General features: G+C 38.4%; 1 protein-coding gene across 8 annotated transcripts in view; it reads left to right on the forward strand.

The window, feature by feature from the left end:
- The first annotated feature begins 216 nt into the window (after positions 1-216).
- The window catches only part of QKI (QKI, KH domain containing RNA binding), a 149,388-nt gene continuing 129,588 nt past the window's right edge, over positions 217-20,016 (forward strand). For all 8 annotated transcript variants that reach the window (XR_009274521.1, XR_009274520.1, XM_058801059.1 and 5 more), the window contains exon 1: positions 217-562. Coding sequence is in view for 6 of the 8 variants with exons in the window: in XM_058801059.1 (XP_058657042.1) it covers positions 421-562 (142 nt within the window). In the remaining 2 variants the exon portion in view is untranslated. The remainder of the gene's footprint in view (positions 563-20,016) is intronic.

A 20,016-nucleotide genomic window follows, 5' to 3' on the forward strand; every position in this document is an offset into this window, starting at 1 on the left:
TGTGTGCGCGGGAGGAGGAGGACGAGAAGGAGGGGGGGACACACCGAGGACTGCGCCGGCCGAGGGCGCACGGAGCAGGGAAGCGGCGGCGGCGGCGGCACCGAGAGGCGGCGGCGGGTCCTTGTGCCCGGAGAGGAGGGCGCAGCCCGCACGGGGGTTTCTACCGAGTTTCCTCTTTTTTTTTTTTCTTTTTTTTTTTTTTTTCCCCTCGGTCCCTGGGACTCAGCGGCGGGTCTGCGTTTGTCTCCGGATTTGAATCCTCCTCCTTCTCCTCCTTCCTCGGGGAAGCTCCCCTCCCCGCCCCCTCCCCTCCCCCACCGCCTCCCTGCCCGCCCGGATCCAGCCGGGCGCCCCGTGCCGCGGTCGCGTTGCTCGGCAGAGCTGCTGCGGGCGCTCGCCGTCTCTGCGCGGGCTTGGAATATGGTTGGGGAAATGGAAACCAAGGAGAAGCCGAAGCCGAGCCCCGATTACCTGATGCAGCTGATGAACGACAAGAAGCTGATGAGCAGCCTCCCCAACTTCTGCGGGATCTTCAACCACCTCGAGAGGCTGCTGGACGAAGGTAAAAGCGCTCGCCCGGCCGCCCCCTCCCCCGCCCCGCCGCCCTGCCCTGCCTCCCCCGGCCCGGGGATCCCGCTCGGTCCCCCGCCCCGGCCCGGCCGGGCGGCGGGGGCGGCCCGGGGCCTGTTCCGCTCTCCCCGCTGCTCCCCGCACGCTCCCGGCCCCGGCTGGGGAGCCGAAAACAAAGGGGAAGTGCGGGCTCTCCCCGCCCTGGCCGCCGCCGCCGCGCGGTGCCGGGGGACTCGGGGAGCGAGTGGGAGGGGAGAGGCAGCCCCGGCCGCGCGGGTCCCCGATGCCCCCGGAGGGTTTTCCCCTTTATTTTTCCTTCTTTTTCTTTTTACCCTTTTCCGCACTATCTCCTTAAACCGGGGGAAGGGTGACTACGGCACGGAGGGGAGGGAGCGAGGAGAGGAGCTCAGGAATGCGCTCTGGGGGAAGGCAGGGAGGAGGGGAAAGGCTGGCTGGCGGCTGGCGCTCCCCTCCCTCCATCGCTCCCTCCCGCGGCGGCGGGGGACACTGGGGTCCTGCCGGCGCCCTCGGAGCGCTCCGCCGCCCGGCCCCAGGGCCCCCGCCGGGGGGGCGGCGGGTGTTTGGTTTCGAGATTTGGCTCTTCTGGAAGCTGCTTGGACTTGAATGACTAAGGCGGAGGGGGGCTGAGCTCTTTCTTCTGCTCCAGATCTACCCCACCCCGAACTGGCCGCAAACTAATTATGATTTTTCTGTATCGCAAGGGAAGGGAGCGAATTCTTGTCTCAGCTATCCTTACCTTTTAAAGAAACTGAACTCGAAAGGCTCCTACGTGTGACTTTAGTGAAGGGGGAGAAACAAAAAGGGTTACGAAATTGCCTGGTCTGCTCCTGCCAAACGTCTGCCCCAGCCTCGCACCCTCTCCTGGCACGGGGCGAGGCCCCCCCTATGCCCCCAATTTTTTCCCTAGTGACTTTGTTTAGGGTTAAGATTTCACAAATAAACAATCACGGTTTAGAAATTAACAAGAAAAGTACGAGCTGGGAACTTCCTGTGTCCCATACTTTTTCCCACTACAGTAACAGACCCACTGTGTATCAAAAATTAGGTGAAACACTTGTTCTTGGTATGTTAAATTCGCCTTGTATTCGGGTTCACAGGTTTGTTTTTCTTGTCGAAGGCATTTCTTTTTTTATGTCTTTAAACCTAGGCTTTCTGGAGACTTAGACCTGTTTGTTTAATCGTATTTGATAGCTTTGTAGAATATGATATGACCATAAATAATTTATACAGTTTCAACTCGTTGGGTTTCTTAGTACGAAGTACTGATTTTCGAGATTTTGAGTTAGGGTTCTTGTTTGCGGATGTATTCCTCTTCGCTAAAAGAAGTTTGGGAAGTTGTTGACCTCGGAAGATGAAAGAACTGGTTATATTTGGTAGAACAGCTCCCCGCCCTCTGCCAAGACTGTAAAAATGAGATAGCAACTGTAGTACGACACAAAAATAGCATGTCGAGAAAATGCTACCTTCTGAAATAAGTGATAGAGGAATTTAAAGAAACCCAAACAAACGGTGAAGAACACGGATTGTGGGAAGCATTATAATGGGAGAGTCTATTTTTATTTGCAAGATACTTGGAGGAGTTTGAATATATGTTGGAGCAACTGTGGATGTGAAGAGCAAAACTATTTTAGAACTTACGTTCTTGGTCACCACAGTGAGCAGACTCTTTGGAATAGTTAGATTTACAATAAACATCAAGAAGAAATTTGACCGAGAAGACTCCTTTATAGGACAAATGAGCCTTCCACAGGTTTGATAACGGAGTTTTAAATTCTTGAATCTCTTCAACTTTATGTATTTGGCCAGAGGAGGCCTGAAGCTGTTTTTTTATTTTCAGAGAACAAAAGGAAGAAAAACATTTTCCGACGCAAAAAGGACAGTGAAAAAGGAATTGCCAAAATACTTATGTCTTGTCATATATTTTGAAATACTGAAAACACTGGAAGTCTGTTTGCAAAGTATTGGAGTTCCAAAACGAGGGCTCTCGTGACTCTTGCTGACAAAAGTTTAAGGACTGTGTTGGAACTATTCTTCACTCTCTTCTTCAAAAGAAAAGCAAATAAAATATAATCTGTGTTCCTAAATGGTCTCTGGAAGAAGCCTGCTATCCCTTTAAACTTTTCTGCTTTTCCTGTTTACGTTGGCAAATGGGTGGAAGTATTGTGGAGGCAGAAAACTTTTTGGAATGTTGAAAAAAAAGTTTCATGCAAATCTAGTAAATTGCTTCAAGACTTCAGAATTTGAACACTAAGGGGCGCCAGTTATTTTTTTTTCTGAGGCGTGAATCCGCGAGCACCGCTTTTGACTTGGGCACTAAAATGATCAAGTCTGGTAGAAGACGCCAAAGAATGACAAAATAATGGTGGATTTGTGCAGGTATCTGTGTTTGCATGGACCTCCACGTATTGTGTGCTTACAGGCGGTATTACGTCGGTGGAATAGGCAGAGCAGTGAACAGTTGAGGAGTTGGAACAACTGTTTCCCTGTAAAACACCTATCCTGGTTTCCAGTGGGGGCTGTGTTAAATATCCTGAACTGTGTGCTCCGCTGACATCCTCCAGCAGAAGGGTTCAGGAGTAGCAAACTACAGGTTTGCTGGGCAAGTCTGCAGGATTCAGTGTGCTTACTGAAAAGTGTATTATTTCAAGGTTTCATCACTTGTTTCCTGGCACCCTTGAGAATACCAAGTATTTGGGGCAAGTGCGTGTATATATAGGTATATAGAATCTAAAAATAAAGCTACAGGGTTCACATTCCCTCTTTGCCCCCTCCACCCTGTCATTTGATTTGCTTCCTCTAGTTTGTTGTTGTGTGCTTTAGGTAGGTTTCTGTTTTCTTTTTTTTTTTTTTTTTTTTTTTTTTTTGTTATAATACAACCATTTTCCTGAAGGTTTTGTTTATTCTTGAGAAGAATAATATTATGATCAGCCATTGTCTTTTATTTTGTGTGCTGATCAAAATGAAGAAATAAAGTCACAACCCTAAGAATTCAAACAAATAAAAGGTGGGATTGCCTTCCCTACTGGAATGCTAGGTTCGTTTTTTTTTTTTTATTATTACTTATTTATTGTTACATGCCAGTATTTAAAAACAGAACTCAAATTACTCAAATGGGCTTCTGCAGTGGTTACTTCTTGTAGTTGTAGGCAGCAATAGATAGAAAGATGCCTGTGGGTTTAGGTGAGGAGTACATCTAATCTGGTTCAGTTACAGAATGTACATCTGCTTTTTTGGGGTCCATGTCTATGCTGTGTGTATTATCCAAAGCATGTTTTCCTTTCTGAACTCTATCCTACTTTTTGATCTCAGAAAATCTTAGTGCTTAATTTGATAGATGATCTCTGTCTTGCAGCATTTTGTTTTTGAGGATTAGCTTAAATGTAAGAAGTGTATTGAGGAAACCTTTTTTTAAGAACTGCTTTCATAAAATGTGAAAGTTACAGTTCTGTTTAGGTTACAGTTATTTTTCCATATGTGTGCTTTTAACTTGTTATGTGTAAATAAGTCTTCTGTGGATTAACAAGGATGTTTAAAGAGCACATCATAATAACTAGGAAGCTGAATTGTTTTTATCAGACTGGTGCAAACCTGTGGGAAGAGAGGGCTTTTCCTGAATGTGGAATAGGCTGTATTTCCTGTAATTGTTTGCACCATCAAATGTGACCTGATTTTTTTTGATTTTTTTTTTTTTTTTTTGCTTAAGCTTTTGAGATACTAACTTTTATGATGTTAACCTGGATTTTTTTTCTGACAACTTATATATTTTAATGCTCCCCTTTGTGGACAGTGGACAGAGCTGTAGCTGTTTTCTTGCACTGTTTTTAAAAACTGAATTGGACATTTCAAACTGCTCAGTAGCATGCTGACAGATTGAAATTAATGAGATACTTCAGTTGTATTCTTTCATCAGACTATGAATAAATGTGCCTGAACTATTAACTGGAATCTGAGGAGTCTGATTTGTAAATTTACATTTTGTTTTCTTGAACCTGTAAGTGCACAGACTCTTGCACCTGATTGGAATGTACACAGATGAGACCTGTGGTCTGAACTGTTGTCAAAAAGAGATTGAAGAGCACCTTATCAAGAATTCATTTTTCCTCAGTAACCTATCCCTGAAAAACTTACGTCTTTCCTTCAAAACTGTGTTGAAGGTGACTTAAAAGCATGTCTACCTTTAAATGTAAATTTGGCCATGCATCTGGCTATTGGAGATAAATCTAATTTTGTATCAAATAGGCTGCCTCTTTCTGTCTGCCAAGTTTAGCAAAGCTAGTGTAAAACATCCAAGTAGGCAATATGAGTATAAATTTTCAGTGAATGTTGCTCTCTCTGTTTAGTTTTCTCACTGAGAAAAGTGCCTGTGAACTCGGGGAGCTTAGTGCCCAAAGTGCAGTTTTTGTGTCGGTCTGGTTGTGTTAAGCACAACGTCTGTGTGAAGCAGAGCTGAAGAACTGTGTTCTGGTGTTGTAAATGAGTTCTCCCTGGAAAGTTATCTAGTTACTTTTGTACATGACCTTACTGTTTGTGATTATATAAATGTAGCCTGTGCTTAGCTAGGGTTTTGCTGACATGTCAGATTTGATGGAGGGCCACTGGCCACATTAGCACGTTGGTTTTTTCAGTTGTATCAGATCTTGCAATGGACCCCCCTTAATTTATTAAAAATGTGCTTCTTAGTGCAATATTCAGGGATAAATATTCTTTGGGATAAAGGCCTTACAAAAGATGTTTGCCCAGATAGTCTCAGACTGGTTTTTAAACTTGTTGTATTAATGTTAAAATTGGCAAAGCAGCGTGCCACAAGAGCATGGAGTATCGTTTGTGTGCTGTTTATTGTTAGTACTCTTTTGAGTTTGGTTCTTTAAGTATCTCTTAAAACTTAATGGTCTGAGGTGTTTTTCTGATTTATGAATGTTGTAATGCTTCTAGAACTTGTATTCAGAAACCTTGTAAGAGCTATTTTGAGGTGTGGGTGTTTGGTTATTTTTTGGCGGGAGGGAGGGAGTGGCTTTAATACCTTGGCACAGCCTCTTGCAATGCCAAACCAAAAGCTCCATTGCACTTAAGAAACAGTGTGGCAGTTTTTTTGGCTTGTGAAAAAATATTTAAAATGGTGACAGTTCAATTCTTTTTAAATTATGTTATTTTTGGAGCTGTATCTGCAACATTTATAGGATTGCAGTCACCTGGCAAGTAACTAAATAAAAGGGTATTTTTTAACTGATACAAGTTTTAAGTTAGGAAAACAGTTATTTTAAGCTCGTACTTTGAAAGTGGTCTGTTCCCTGTTGCTTACCAATAATTAATTAATAGTTAAAATATCTGTCTTCAGATTTTTTATTTTTTTTTTACATAAGAGTCATCGCATTAGACTTAGTTCTGTACAGGAGTGGCTGACTTGTTGAACTGGGAGAGGCCTGTTTGAATTTAATGTTTTTGTTTAGTGAAACTTGTTCATTAAGATTGCAATTGAGTTGCATTTTCCTCGTCTGAAACTGAATGCAGTCATTTCTAAAATAAGTGGTGTCATATAAAAATCCCTTGCTATGGTTAGAAACAACTGACCCAGTGCGGATTAGATTAGGGAGCGGCATGCCGTGCTTTTGTGGTGCACAAGGGGAAGAACTGGAGATGTGTTGGTTAATATTATAGTAAAATTGGGATAAAACTCTAAAACAACCAACACCAACTGAGAAAAATGCTATGGATTTTAAGAGAGCACTTAGAATGTCCTGATTATGAAAATGAAGTTTACATGCATCAACAGATACAAAGAAGTTGCTGATGTTCAGTGAGTGCTGTGGTTGTGAAGAGAAGGCTAGACATGAAATGGGTGGTCACTTTTGTGGGTTAGTGATGGTTTTGACCAGGTTGTCTGTTTCAATCATTCTCAGATTAAAACTTTTTTCCTCTGAGTACACTGTACAATGCCAGGTCAGGAATGGGGTGCTTACAATGATTTGAATTGTGTAGACTTCGTTAGAAGAGCAAGTACATTTGAATTGTCTTCAATTGCTGTCTGTAACTATAAAGTGTTCTCACTTTTTGAGAATGCACCCTGATGCAGGTATCCTATTAGTTAGATGTATTATTAGATGCTGGTGTATTTCTGTGGCTGACAGGATAGACCTGTGTTAATGTTAATTACCAGACCATCCTGACAGCTCAGGCTGATTGAAGTATAGCAGGAGTCTGCCATGGAAACTGATGGTTAGTATTTGACTGCTTATATGGAATGTTGGGAGGGGGGAGATGGGGGAAATGCCTTGCCAGGAAAGCTGTTAACTAATGAAATGCCCTCATTCACTGACCCTTGTCTTTATTGAAACATAACTCACAACTTCTCATTCCGGCCGTGTGAATTTTCCTGTATTGATTTTAGTCAGAATGCAGACTCCGAAAATCTTCTGTTGATTTTAACATTTCATTGAAATTTAATAACCCAGTGCTAAGAAAACTACTAGGAACAGTAAAACTGCTGCTGTTTTTAATCGCACTATGCAGTTGGTTAGGTCAATAGAAGTACCACACAAGCTACATGTGTGTCTTGCTTGCAGGAGGATCTGTGTCTGTGAGGGACATTGAAATTACTGTTTGAATCCTGAAATAGGTAAAAGGTGTAATGTATATAATACCTTTGCTTTGCTAAAAAAAAAGAGTGGGGTTGCTGAAAGGTAGGCAACATTACATTTTTACTTTTGACTTTAGAAAATATCCTGTATAACCCTGTACAATGCAATTCAAGTAACGTCCAGGTTTTTGTTTCTTTTGGTTGTTTTTCTTGGAAAGGTTTAGTAGAAGGGGAGTTAGCTTTTTAATAGCAAAGCTTAAATTTTTGAGACGATTTATGCATGAATGAACAAAACAGCTGTGACAACACCAAAGAGAAATAATATCTGGCTTCGTTAGCAGAACTGCCCTTCCACTTTGTTGCTTCCATTAGAAAGTGTCTTTTGCAGACTAGCTGCATGTCTGAGAACAGCAAGACAACAATGCAAGTTAGAGTGGAGTTGTGTTACTTTTAAACCTCTGTTGTCCAAGTTCGGCACTAGAAGTTGCAGCTTTTTTGATCTTTGCAGTTATTTTAGCAGTGTTAGTGGTTGGAATGAGTGTGGTAATGCTAAAAGGGTTTTTTATTTATTTTATTCTCGTGGTTTGAAATAGTGAGTAGAAATTGAAAATACATTTTCAGTTACTTTTCATTTGAGAATTGATTTATTTTTTTTATACTTGGTGTCAAATAGTAAATTTTGCTTTTCAGTTCAGTGCAAAAAATCGTTCTCTTGAAGGGAAATGGATGGCAGTAGGTAGCTATTGATGTTTTAATGTTTTTGGTGGTGCATAGTTGAGTAGCACCCTGGAAGTAAATTTTTTAAATTGCTTTTAAAAATATTTTAACTGTTTTGCTGCTGCAGTTGAATAGTTGTACTTTACTCCTTTCTGTAGTTGGAGGGATTTTCTGTGTTTCCAGCACAGGGCCATATTACAGCCAGGTTTTGATACTGTGTACTATAATTGCAGCGCTCTAGGAAGTGCCCATGTGGGAAAGTCCTCAGGATACCCTTTTTTAGAAGGGACAAACCATGAAACAATTTGTGTGATAACTCACTGAAATCTGAGGGTGTTCGCAGTTGGAACAGTGAGCACTTCAGTGATGTATAACCTTACAAATGTTGCTGTTTCTTTAAGACTTGATTTCAAAAGTAAAAGCATCCCGGCATGACAAACAATTAAAATCTTGTTACTTTGCTGGGAAGTTACTTCTGGGTAATCGACGGAGCAATGCACCAGAGTGGCTGCTGATGTCAGAGCAGAGGCAGGGGAGATAATGCAGTACTTTATACTCTTATCTGGTGGATCACTTTCTGACTTAAAAGGTCAGCTGATATTCTGTACCGGTCAGGGTTTTTTTGAGTTTGTTTTTGTGTGGTGCTGGCTCGCTTTTCAGATGGATCAGAGCTGTGATCTCGCTCCCTGTGTGATCTCAGAGCAGCTGTGCTGGCGCTGTGGCTGAGGTGGCTCGATGCTGAAGATGTAGAGCAGCGCCTTGGGGAGAGAAATGCATTTGCTTAAACATTTACTTTAAAGTCTGAAGCTCCTAATTGATGTCAACTGATTGTGCATCTAGTCCATTCAGAATTTTAAGGATGTGCTTATTTGCAGACTAGCTGACACTAGATGGAAGTCAGACTTTACTGAATTCTTTAAGCCCTTTAGCTGTTGAAATAATGAACCTTTGTGGGTTTTTTCCTAATTCCGATTAAAGAACTGATTTAGAAATCTCTGTAGCCTTTAGTTGATCAAAATGTCCTTTCCTAGGTACAGTATATTTTTTTCATTAATATGTAGGAGATTGCAGGTGCCTGAAATTTAAAAAAATAAGCGACAGATCTGCTAGCACAAGTATTAATACAACCCTAATGTTCTGGTTCATAAGCTTAAATGGCAGCTAAAGTAAAACATTCAGCTCATGTTGCATAATGCTTCCATTTATCAGACTTTGAAGCAGTAGCAAATCAGTTAATATTCTTCTCAATGCAGCTTGATCTAATAACCTGCAAATAATTATATTAAAAGTTGGTGCACAATTTTCAATTTTTAGATGCAGAGCAGGCCAAATCCCCTTCTCTTTGCTATGAATATCTTTGGTTTCTCTGCAGGAACAGGGAGGAGAACACAAGACAAAAATTCTCTGACCTGCTGCTGTTTGCTTTTGAGCAGTGTTGCTGATCATACTGCTTTTAGTTAGTTTCAGTTTGTCTAATTTTGAAGGAGCACCCCTCCAGCATAAAGCAACATGGACAATTTCTCAGAAAGTTGTTGCAGTCGTCAGCCCCCGCCCAAACTTACAAAATAACTTTGCCTAAATACTACACGTACAATCTGTTGTCAGGCGTGTTCCCGTAACAGTTGGTTTGTGTGTTAAAGTTGAAGGTTAAAATGCTGTAATAGGCCCAGCTGTCTTGTTTAAAGTGTGATGTTTTTGCTGTGAAGATTGGCTGTGCAGTGAGAACGTGGTGTGTGTTAGACATTGCTAGAGACAAGTTGTTGATAGTTCTTTAATTGCTTAAGTATCTTATCATCTATAAAGATAAGTGTAGTCAGAGAGGCTCATATGCAGTCAGTTTACGAGGGAATTACTACTGCTTTAAATCACTTGGGGCTTTTATAGAAATCTGATACTGCCTCTGAATCAACCTGAAGCAAAACTTGTTATGCACGTTCTTTTGTTCCCACTTTTCATGTAGTTGTGTTAACTTTGTGCTCAAATAGACTTGAGCAAAATCTGAACACAGATGATGTGGTAGGGGATCAGAAATGAATTCTAATGAAGATTCTGTCAGGAAGATTGATTATCTGTGTATTAAAACACTTTCAGAGAAAGAATGATACTTTAGTATCTCAGGTATAAAATCAGTGACTGTAATTGTGTTTAGAAGGGAATTGTGTTTGGCTGTTCTCATAACGTGTTTACAGAGATTAGAGTTATATTTTGAAATTTCTTGCAGTGATTTTGTGTTCATTCTGTGGATAAGTTTTATTTTTCTGACAAGCATAATCCTTTATGAAAAAACTCCAAACTACCAGAAAAAACCTAACCTAAAGATCAGATTCCTCTTAGAAGGGAGAAAAAGTACAAAACTTGCTTTCTTGAGTAAAGCTTATTCAAGTTACAAACGTCAAAAATTTTTTTGAGACCTGTGGCATTTAAGATGTGTACTGACATTTTGAGGGGGAGGAGGGGGAAAACTTCTCTGTATCATCTTAATTATAGGGTTAATTGAGGTTAAATTCTGTATGGATCAAAGTGTTCCTGACTTCCAATAATTGAGGTGTAGCTTTCAGGGAAGAAAAGGACTGTGTGGAAGCTTTGTCTCTGGGTGATGGGGTACATAAACTTAGTGCCTGTTGATTTAGTAACTGTATGTTATTAATAACTATTCATGAGGAATCATGTTGGTTCCAAATGGGAGGTTTAATGCACACTGGGGGCACTTGGTAGTGCTGAGCTTTAATACTGTTAAGTGTCTTCAGCAAGGTATTCTTGCGTCAGCCTGGGATTAACATAGGATGAATAACAGAGCCATTCATCAGCCAGGCAGCCCTGAGGGGTGTCAGCAAGAAAGCTGACGGTGATGAATTGGAGAGAGATGCATGCTGCAGTAGATGGCTGCCCCAGCCAGCGCTGGGGTGGGGAGGGATGGCAGGTGGTATTTAGGTGTACGCTCAGTAATTGAGTGAGGAGGGACCGCACGCCTGTGCTCGGCTGAACAGACGAGGAACACGTCCCTTCTCCAGTCCTAAGGGGTTACTGAATTCGATAGCTTAAAATGACACGTGGACAACTGGTTATTCATTCATTGAAAAAGATTTGCATCAGTCTTTAGTATTGATAAACGTGAGTTATATTTTGAAGACCGACTTGTGGATTTCTCTTGATCTTTGCAGTCTCAGCAACCTTCTTTGGCCTCAAATATTTGGATGAATTAACTTTGAGGCAGGATTTAGTTTATTCTGAACTTAATTTTCCTTTAAGTTCTGTGTTAACCTTTCTTAGATCTCCCAGCTTTCAGTTGCTTTGTTGCTTCAATTACTGATTACTTTCACTTTTAATTTTTAATTTTTTCCCCCTAAAGGATAAAGAAAATAGTTGGCAATTTGAGGGGGGATTTTCTTCTATCAGCCTAATAGCATAACTAAGTGGTTTTTGTCACATGCACAGGTCTTTCTAATCCCATTTAGTATGGTTTGTACTGGAATTGTTCTTGGCTGCTTTTTGTTATATCAAACTGTTGAACACTTGATACATGGAGAGCAGTTCAAAGTAATAATCACGTCTTTTACTTTGTTGAGGCTCTTCACATGGATTTTTTCCTGCCTGCTGACTGACTTTAGGTTACTAAACCTGTATGTACCAGCTTTCTGAGCCCTGAGCACAATTCAGTACTGAAATCTGTATCAAACATTTCAGTATGTTGTATAGCAGTCATAACTAGTGTAGTGAAGAGGTATATTTAGCATAAATTGCTGCACAGATTAAACTACATTTCTGGTACATTTTTCTGGATTGAGCATCTGGGCTGCTGAAAGTTTTCAGCAGCTGTTAATAACTAAAATATATTCATAAATAACCTGAAGTATATTGCAATGTCTTCTTCCAACTTTCATTGTATGCTCTTAGTCTTAAATTTCTGATAAAATACAGGATACTAATAAAGCACTAACATGTAAGGAGCTTTTTTCTTAGTCTAGTCATGGGTGAGTAGTTTCTCATAGGATGTAATATAGTTGAAATACAGCTTAAGCTGCTGTAAACTTTTATCGTTTCCCACACCCTCTCCTGCCATGAAAAGTTGGGGCTTTTTATTCCTTCCATGGAAAGTGAAGGAATAAATATTGCTAGGAATGAAATCTGGATAATTTACGGGCTGTTGAGCTAATTAATGAAACTTAATGCCACAAAAATGGTATAATGAAGAAGTTAATAGAAGGGACAGAGTATGTTTTAAAAACACATTACTGTATAAGTAACTGCAAAAATTTTACAATATGCTGATTTTGAAACTGCTAAGTTAAACAGATCATTATGTGAAAGGATCAGAAAAATCATAATATATTTCCTTGAGCTCTGAGGTGCCTTTTTGCTCAGAAAATGTTAATAATTAAAAAAAAATAACACTACGATTTACTGAGTCTTCAAATGTTATGAGATTATACACTACACCTAAGAGAGATGGAGATATTTATATTGAAGTTAATCTTTGTACAATCTAATCAAGATTTCCTTTGCACATACTCTTTTTCCAACGCAATATATGCTATTTTTTCTCATGCTTGTCACACTGAGCCATTCTAGCCATTCCTTGCCCATACCTTTTCTGACATAGCAAAGAATTACAAAGCAATCATATTTTGTTTTGCAGCACCATCAGCAAAACTGTGCAGTCACTGGCACAAAAAGTAACATCAAAGAGATTTTTTTCCTAAACTAAAGGGGTTGTTTTTGTAAAATGCATGAAAACAAAATAGTCTTTGACATGAGACCTTTGAGAGCACTCTCTCTCTGAAGTAGACAGCATCTTTTTTGTTAGCAAAGTTAGTGGAGCTAAGTGAAAAGCAATATGAGTTACCAGAATCGTGTTTTTCAATCTACTGTTTCCAGACTTGCTGCATGTGAAGAGTTGCTGCAGATAACAAAGAAAAAAGAAATCTGTTATTGGGAGATTTTAAATAGGCCACACTGAGCCTTCACTTTTTTGGGAAACTTTTGTTTTAATGTGAGTGAAAAAAGTTGAAGACGACTGATTTAAGGGCATTTGTGTTGTAGTAATTGTCCTTGGCCATGGGCTGAAGTAAAAATTTGAAACATGAAACTTTGAGATCACAAAATAAAAATGTGTTCACCATTATGGGAATTTAAGCTTCTTTCACCTGTCTGCTTTTATTAATTTTTTAGGACTTCCTGATGTTATATATTTACTGAGCTAGTCAGTATGATGATGTTTTCCCCAGCTGAGATGTAGGGAATCTAATTATATTAATCTGTAGAGTCCAGTTTGGAGCTCCAAAATGTTAAGATGTTAATTACCGAAAGTACACGTAAGAGATGTAACCTACTAAATTCAAATTGATATGCTGTTATTATAGAATCATTTCTGCAGCAAACTGTCTTTAGGGCATCTGAACCTTTCAATTTAAATTCCATTAAAATAGCCACACTGTTGTTGTTCATGAACAAGGATATTAAAGCCAGTTCCAGATGCTCAAGTACCTTTAGCTTTAGGTAAATATTTCATGAAATGTTTCAGGTTGTTATCCCCACCCCCCTCAAATTTTTTCCCCACAGTGGACAGCTTTATGAAGTGATAGAACTTGATGTTCAGTCTTAATGATAAATTGGCTTGGGAAAAAAAGAACTTATAACATGTTTAATACATAGTAGTCAAGGTACAGATCCTGCAGATGTCATAAGTCTGTTCTTAAATCAATCCTGAAGAATATAAACTCTTAATTTGTGAGATCTTTTCTGGTAGATTTAAAAGATAGATGGAAATAGTGTAAATGAAATCTATGCTGTGCTAGAAACCTGTAAAATTCTGCTAAAAAATAATGTGAATTAAACTTAGTGTTCGTTTTAAATATTGGATATTTAGTTTCTATGGTGGGTTGCACTTTTTTCTACTTGTTTTTTGACTTTTTTCGACTTTGTTCCTAGAAGTGCTGTTCTTCAGTGAGTTTGTTTGTCAGCTGAAGAGAAAATTGATGATTCTGTAGCTACTCCATAAAAAACTTACATTATCTTCAACACTGTAATTATGCAAGTAGCAGATATCTTGGCTACCAGACTGTTAAAATAAATATTAGTTTTGTTTTAATATTCTCTGTCTATTTCTGCCATGTGTGTATACAGACATGAGTACACTCTATCTCCTGTGCCCTCTCCTTCCCCCCTCCCTTTTGTGGCAGTGGCATTTGTTAATACCTCTCCTGTATAGTAGAAGGAAGTGCTTAGCAAGTTATAAATGCTGTCTCTATGGGCAAGATTTAATATTATTAGAATTACTTATTTTTTCTAATGGAATTAAAAGTTGTACACCAGGTTGCTGAAGTGTAAAGCCAGAGGGGGTGGAGGGGAGAATCTGCTGTACTTCAAAGAACTAAACTGTTCTCTTTGTGAAGGAAGAACATGTACATTAGAAACTCCAGCTTTATGAGTCTTCACTTTTAAGTGCTTTTTTTTTTTTTTTTTAATAAAACTATCTGGTTTTAATACGTAATGTAAATAGATTTTTATTTTCAACAGGAAGCAAAATTCATATTTGCATTTCTCAAAATGCAACATTGAAATTTACTTATAGAACATGGTGAATGTTGCATGTAGATTTTTTTGTGCTGGTTGTTGCCTATTGTCTGATATCTATTGGTGTCTTACAGAGGCGCCTTCCTTTATAATAAAACATGTTTTAGTTAATTCTACAGATTATGACAAAACAGTTATCCTCCTTTCATAGTAGTTTCAGTTAGAAAAGCTCCAGTTTCAATTTTTGCTGTAGTGGCAAGAGGTAAACACTGATGCTGCATTATCTTATCTAGTTGATAATTTCATTTAACAGTCCCGGAACTTGTTGTGCCAACTGTTGAACGCACTGGGCTGTGAAATAATCGGAACTTCAGCTTGCAAATACCAAGCTATTGTTTTCAGAAAAGTTGAGTTGAAATCTGCTTTCTATGCTGCATTGCAGTGGAAACCAATTAGTTACAGTGTGACAAGATACCGGTTTTTTATTGCCAGAAGAGAGTTTCTGGTATTATTCTGAAATGTGAACAAATGTTTGCCAGTTTTTGTTGCAATTTAAGCTAATTTTGTAGACAAATAGGACTAAAGAGTCTTTGATTGTTTAATTTTGAATTTTAGAGTTCATATTCACCAAATGGCTTCTCAGGTGATTTGTCTAATTTACAGTGATGCTAATGCCATGCAATATCTAATTTTTATTAGTCCCTGAAGTCTAGATGGCACTTTCATTTCATATCATTTCATGGGACCCATCTGGTACAGTGCAAAACATCTTAGTTGTGCCAGGTTTAGTAATTTTTTTGTATGTGCCCATAATTTACTTGAATTTTAAACTTCAGACAGCTAGGTATCAGAGATTTATGGTTTAACATATTTTTCTTGCATTTTCCAAAGGCATGTAAGAGTTGACCGGAAGAATGTTCTTTTGGATGTTATCTTCACTTAACATGGCCACATAAAATGAAATGACTTAAGACAGATTGACTCTTGAGATCCTTCAGCTTTGTATGAGATACTGTTTGCTTACCTGATTACAAAATATTTTTGAAAACTGGTACACATGATGAAAAATGCACCTTTTCAAGTATACCATTAGTTAAGATAAAGAGTAAAACTTAAATAAGCTAACGTGTGAAATTGTCATGCTGTGCATATAGATTGGATACGTCCAATACAATTTGATTATCTTTCAGTATGACCAATACAGCTGTTTCACATGCTGAAATGACATTTTTGTGCTTCTTTTTTTGTTGAATACAAAAGGGTAATATTTTTAATTGCTTATTGCACATTCTTTCATTGTTTTACTGCAATTTAAAGTCTTTTATTCAATGAAGCCCAAACCAGTATGGATTTAACTCCCATGCTTCATAAAGATTTGGCATGTGGCTTTTACTTAGTTCTTACTCCTATTGGTAGCTACCACTTTGCTGCTCTGTTCTTCTAAGTAGTACATATATTTTCTTTTTTAAGTTACAAATTTTGTATTGCATCCTGCTTAGCTCAGGAAGCATTTGTAAAACGGAAGCAAAGTGAAGATTGTGCCTTTCCTTTTAGTTATCAGAGGACGACCTTAAAACATGTAGCATAGCAGGCATTAATTATTTTTTATTCTGAGTATTCTTCAGGCTTGTCCAAAAACTTTTAAGAAAAAATATATCATATGGATGTGGGAAAAAAGCAGTGGAAAATTCTGAAAAAAAGTTCGTGGGAAAGAAAGGGACATTTACAAAATAAAAAGAAAATGTATGTACACAAAAATTCATATAGAGTGCTTGCTCAAAAGTGTATTTTAGTAAGGAGTGGAAGGGGTGTATGTGAAGGCGTAGTCAGTATGAGGACAGATTTTATTCTTGGAAATGTTTTGATTAATCCAGGTAGGCAAGTTTAATGTCAACACTTGTTTTTAAACTGCTCACTTTTAGAAGCACTTAACAAGGGAGGTGTAATGTTGGCTTTTACTGCAGAAGTTGCACTGAAGGTACCACGTGTGAAGAAGTTCCTCTGAGGTATACCTGCTGTTAGGCTTTTCCAGGTGAGCGATAGGTCCTTGCATTACATTGGAGGCGCTAATGTCTGAATGGATGTGATGGCTGCCTTGGAATGATGCTGCTGTTAGCTGTGAAAAATGTCTTCCTTACCATTCTTGTGCAGCAGGCCGTGGAGTGCAGCACATTTTTATAATAAAGGTGATGAATTTAATCGCAAACTGGCAGCCAAATGGAAATTGCAGACCTTGATACTGGGAGAAAATTGCCTATAAAGCAACTCCTGAGAGAGCAGGCTTTAAATTTATCCACCCATTTCGACATTGAGGAGAACACAGGAATTGCAGGGTATTTTGCTTGGGCTGTTTAGTTCAGATGGATGATGCTTTAGTCTTCCTTTATTTAAGAACTAGTTACAGTGTTGCATTTTTTTTTAAACAAAAAGAAAATTTGACCTTTCTTCTTAAACTTTACACAGCAAGTATTTTGGAAAAATCTGTTCCTTTTTTTGTTTGATGCTTGCTTCTGTTAGAAAGTAGGACCTAATATGTGTAATTAATTGAAACTTAGCAACTGCCTCACAGATTTCCCCTTATGCTAGATTTAACCCTAATGTGATAGGAGATTTAAAAGCTACATAGCCTTGTATTTGAAGATTATTTGCATTGAAGCAGTTCCATAAATAATTGAACTGGTCTTGAAGTCCCACTGGAAGCCTATAGCAGTATGTTAACATAATTTCTGATAGCAGCACAGGATTTTTCAAACCTGTTGGTACTGATACATTTCAGCAAATCTTAACCCATTATATTTAGTAGTGCCAAATGCTGATGCTCTTCCTATAGGATAACTAGGAGCTGAATGTACAAATATGATCCCCATGTATGGTGAGCACTATATTAAAAAGAGAAGACAAAATGTTAAGTAGCTTAGTAAAAGATGGCATGGTTATCATCTGCTCATAGAAAGAATTGCAGATAATTAATTCAGAAATAGGTACTTGAATTGGACACTGAACTGAATGTCCTCACCACAACACTTTGGGACTGTCCTTTTGAGTGCTTTGAGAGGTGATCCTTCTGGTGGGAGTAAGAATGAGTAGCATTGGATTTTGACACAGACTTCAAGATGAAGAGAAGAGGAACGCTTTAGACATCACGTGTGGCATCTCTTAAGGTTATTCCTTAAAATGTTTAATTGATCCAGTTTCTCGTCTTAAGTAACATAAGAAGTAAGGTCTGTGTTGGAATGTTTCTCTTGGTTATATGATCCCTAACATAAAATAAGGCCTAATTTCTTGGCCAACAGGAATAGTTTTTATAGCAAATGTATGAAATAGGAGCTGCTCATTTCTTATTCGTGATTTAATTTTGTTATGCCCTTTAGAAAACCAAACCTGCTACCAGTTTCTGATAGATTTTATTGTTTCTTTATTTTTTAAAGTATTACTTTTTTTTTTTTTTTTTTTTTTTTTGGTAAAGCTTCCTGAGAGGTAATTCTGTTATTAACAAAGACATAAGGGTTATTAAGTCACTGTGTGATGAAAACAGTTGAGCCTGATTTTGGCAGTTGTTGGAAGTCTGTTCCACATGGTATCTGTATTTTATGAGTATCTCATCCATATTCTTTTGCTGAAAGTGTAGATTTGTAGCAAAATAAAATAAATGGTTGGCACATTCTTGACTGTTACCAGATTGGATTACTTTTGTTTTTCTATAGAAAAAACAGAATAAAGTTCGTATAGAATATATTTTCAATATAAATTTCTGTGTTTTCCGATCATGGAAAGCTGTGGCCTAATTTGCTTGAGAAATGTGCGGTAGCATTTATAATCTTGTAATGTTCTAAGAGTGTAGTAGATTCAAATGAACACATTAATGAGTTCAGATGCAGGCATCCAGAGTTAGCTGGTATAACTTTTACCCCTATGCCTTTGCTTTTTATTGCCTTCTGTCTGGAAGCAATCAGAGGCACTTCTTGAACTGGGAAAGACTAAGTACAGGTGTAGAATAGAGATTAAACTGGAATGTGTTTACTTAATATAGAAAAAGATAATGTCCTAGTTGTTTACTGCAAAATAGCTTTAGGACCTGTTTTTGCGTTAATTACTGAAATCACCTTGGAGAAAAGTTATGGAGGGTGGTTTTGAAGTAATTCAGCAGCTTGATGATGCAAAAAGTAGATTCTTGTTGGAGAAGGTGTCCCTGTTTCTTTTTGCTAATTCTGGTATTCAGTGAATTCTTCAGTGATCTGTTTCAGCTCAGTAACCTGGAAGAAGGCTAATCAAGCAAACCAGAAAATGGCTAAGAATAGTCTTTTGCTTGATTAGTGAGTTGAATTGGCCTCGTAAGACAGAGCTGGTGTGAGAGGTGTTAAGAAGCTTCATTTTTCAGCAACAGCATGTTGTTATGATTAATAACTCTTCTTACCCTCCAAAGGAAGGAGAATTGATATAGCAAACCTGACTTTTGGGTTAATAGTCCAAATATCCAATTTCTTCTAGACTTCTGTGCATAGTTTGGGAAACGTAGTCTCCTTCTTCCAGAGTAGTGAACTTTCTTGTATTGTCATTTTTTAATCTATTTTTTACAACTTTCTCAAGATATGCAGTTCTTTTCTGAGATGAGTGATATGTTGCCTTCTTAACTATGCATTTTGTCTCTTCTATAAAAGGAACAGGAATAATTTCATACAGCTCGTTGTTACTGTTCTTTGCATCTTCCATTTGGTTATCATTAACCTTTCTTTTCCACTGTTCTTTCTTCCTGTTGGTTAAATGTCTGTGCAGACTTATGCTTCTGTATTGCCATTCACCTTTGCTCAGTTTCAGATTTAAAATCAAACCAACATAAAACCTGAAAACCAAAATAATTCAATATCCTCCTAAAAATGAGTTGTAACATGTGTTACAACTAATGGTAAGGTGTAACAACACTACCAGTAGTAGCTTTTTACTTTCGGTGCAGTGTATGGTTAATACTCAGTTATCTTCAAACTGGTGTAGATTGATTTTCAAGTTAATTTTTTCCTACCCTTTTATTTTGTTTTATTCATGTATCAGCACAGAGAAAACACCCATTCTAACTTTTTTCACTATTTCTGTGTGTGTGGTGCACTTATGCACCTATTGGCCTATTTCCAGAAACTGATTACACTGGTGTTTGCCCTCTGTAGCTGTGTTTGCAGTTTGCCAGTATTGTCTGTAGTATATCAAAATGGGTTTCCTTTTGCAGCCTTCGTTTGATCCACTGTGGTTTTCACCTTGAGTTTTAACAAGGGAAATTGGCTTCAGTGGCTTTCTTTATGCCATTCATCTGCTCTTGTCTTCTTTATCTTTTCACTAAACTGGTTTTCTTAGGTCTGTGCTTGTAACCAGATATATTATGCTGTCTACTTCCACCTCATTTTTCTACTTCCCCTTACTGATACCTACATTTTAAGCTTTCAGAGAGCTTTTTCTTGAGGTGAAGCAAGATATTCTCTACAGTGAACAGTACAAAAAGTCTTGATATTATCATAAACTGCAATGAAGACAGTATGTCTTTTGGCCTTCTTATTTATTGAAACTTGTGTGTTCTGTAGTGCTCACTTAGTAGTGATAACCATTGTTTTAAGTGTACTGTGTTTCTTGTTTTC

The sequence above is a fragment of the Ammospiza caudacuta genome, chromosome 3, assembly GCF_027887145.1.
Source record: "Ammospiza caudacuta isolate bAmmCau1 chromosome 3, bAmmCau1.pri, whole genome shotgun sequence".
Taxonomy (NCBI): Eukaryota; Metazoa; Chordata; class Aves; order Passeriformes; family Passerellidae; genus Ammospiza; species Ammospiza caudacuta.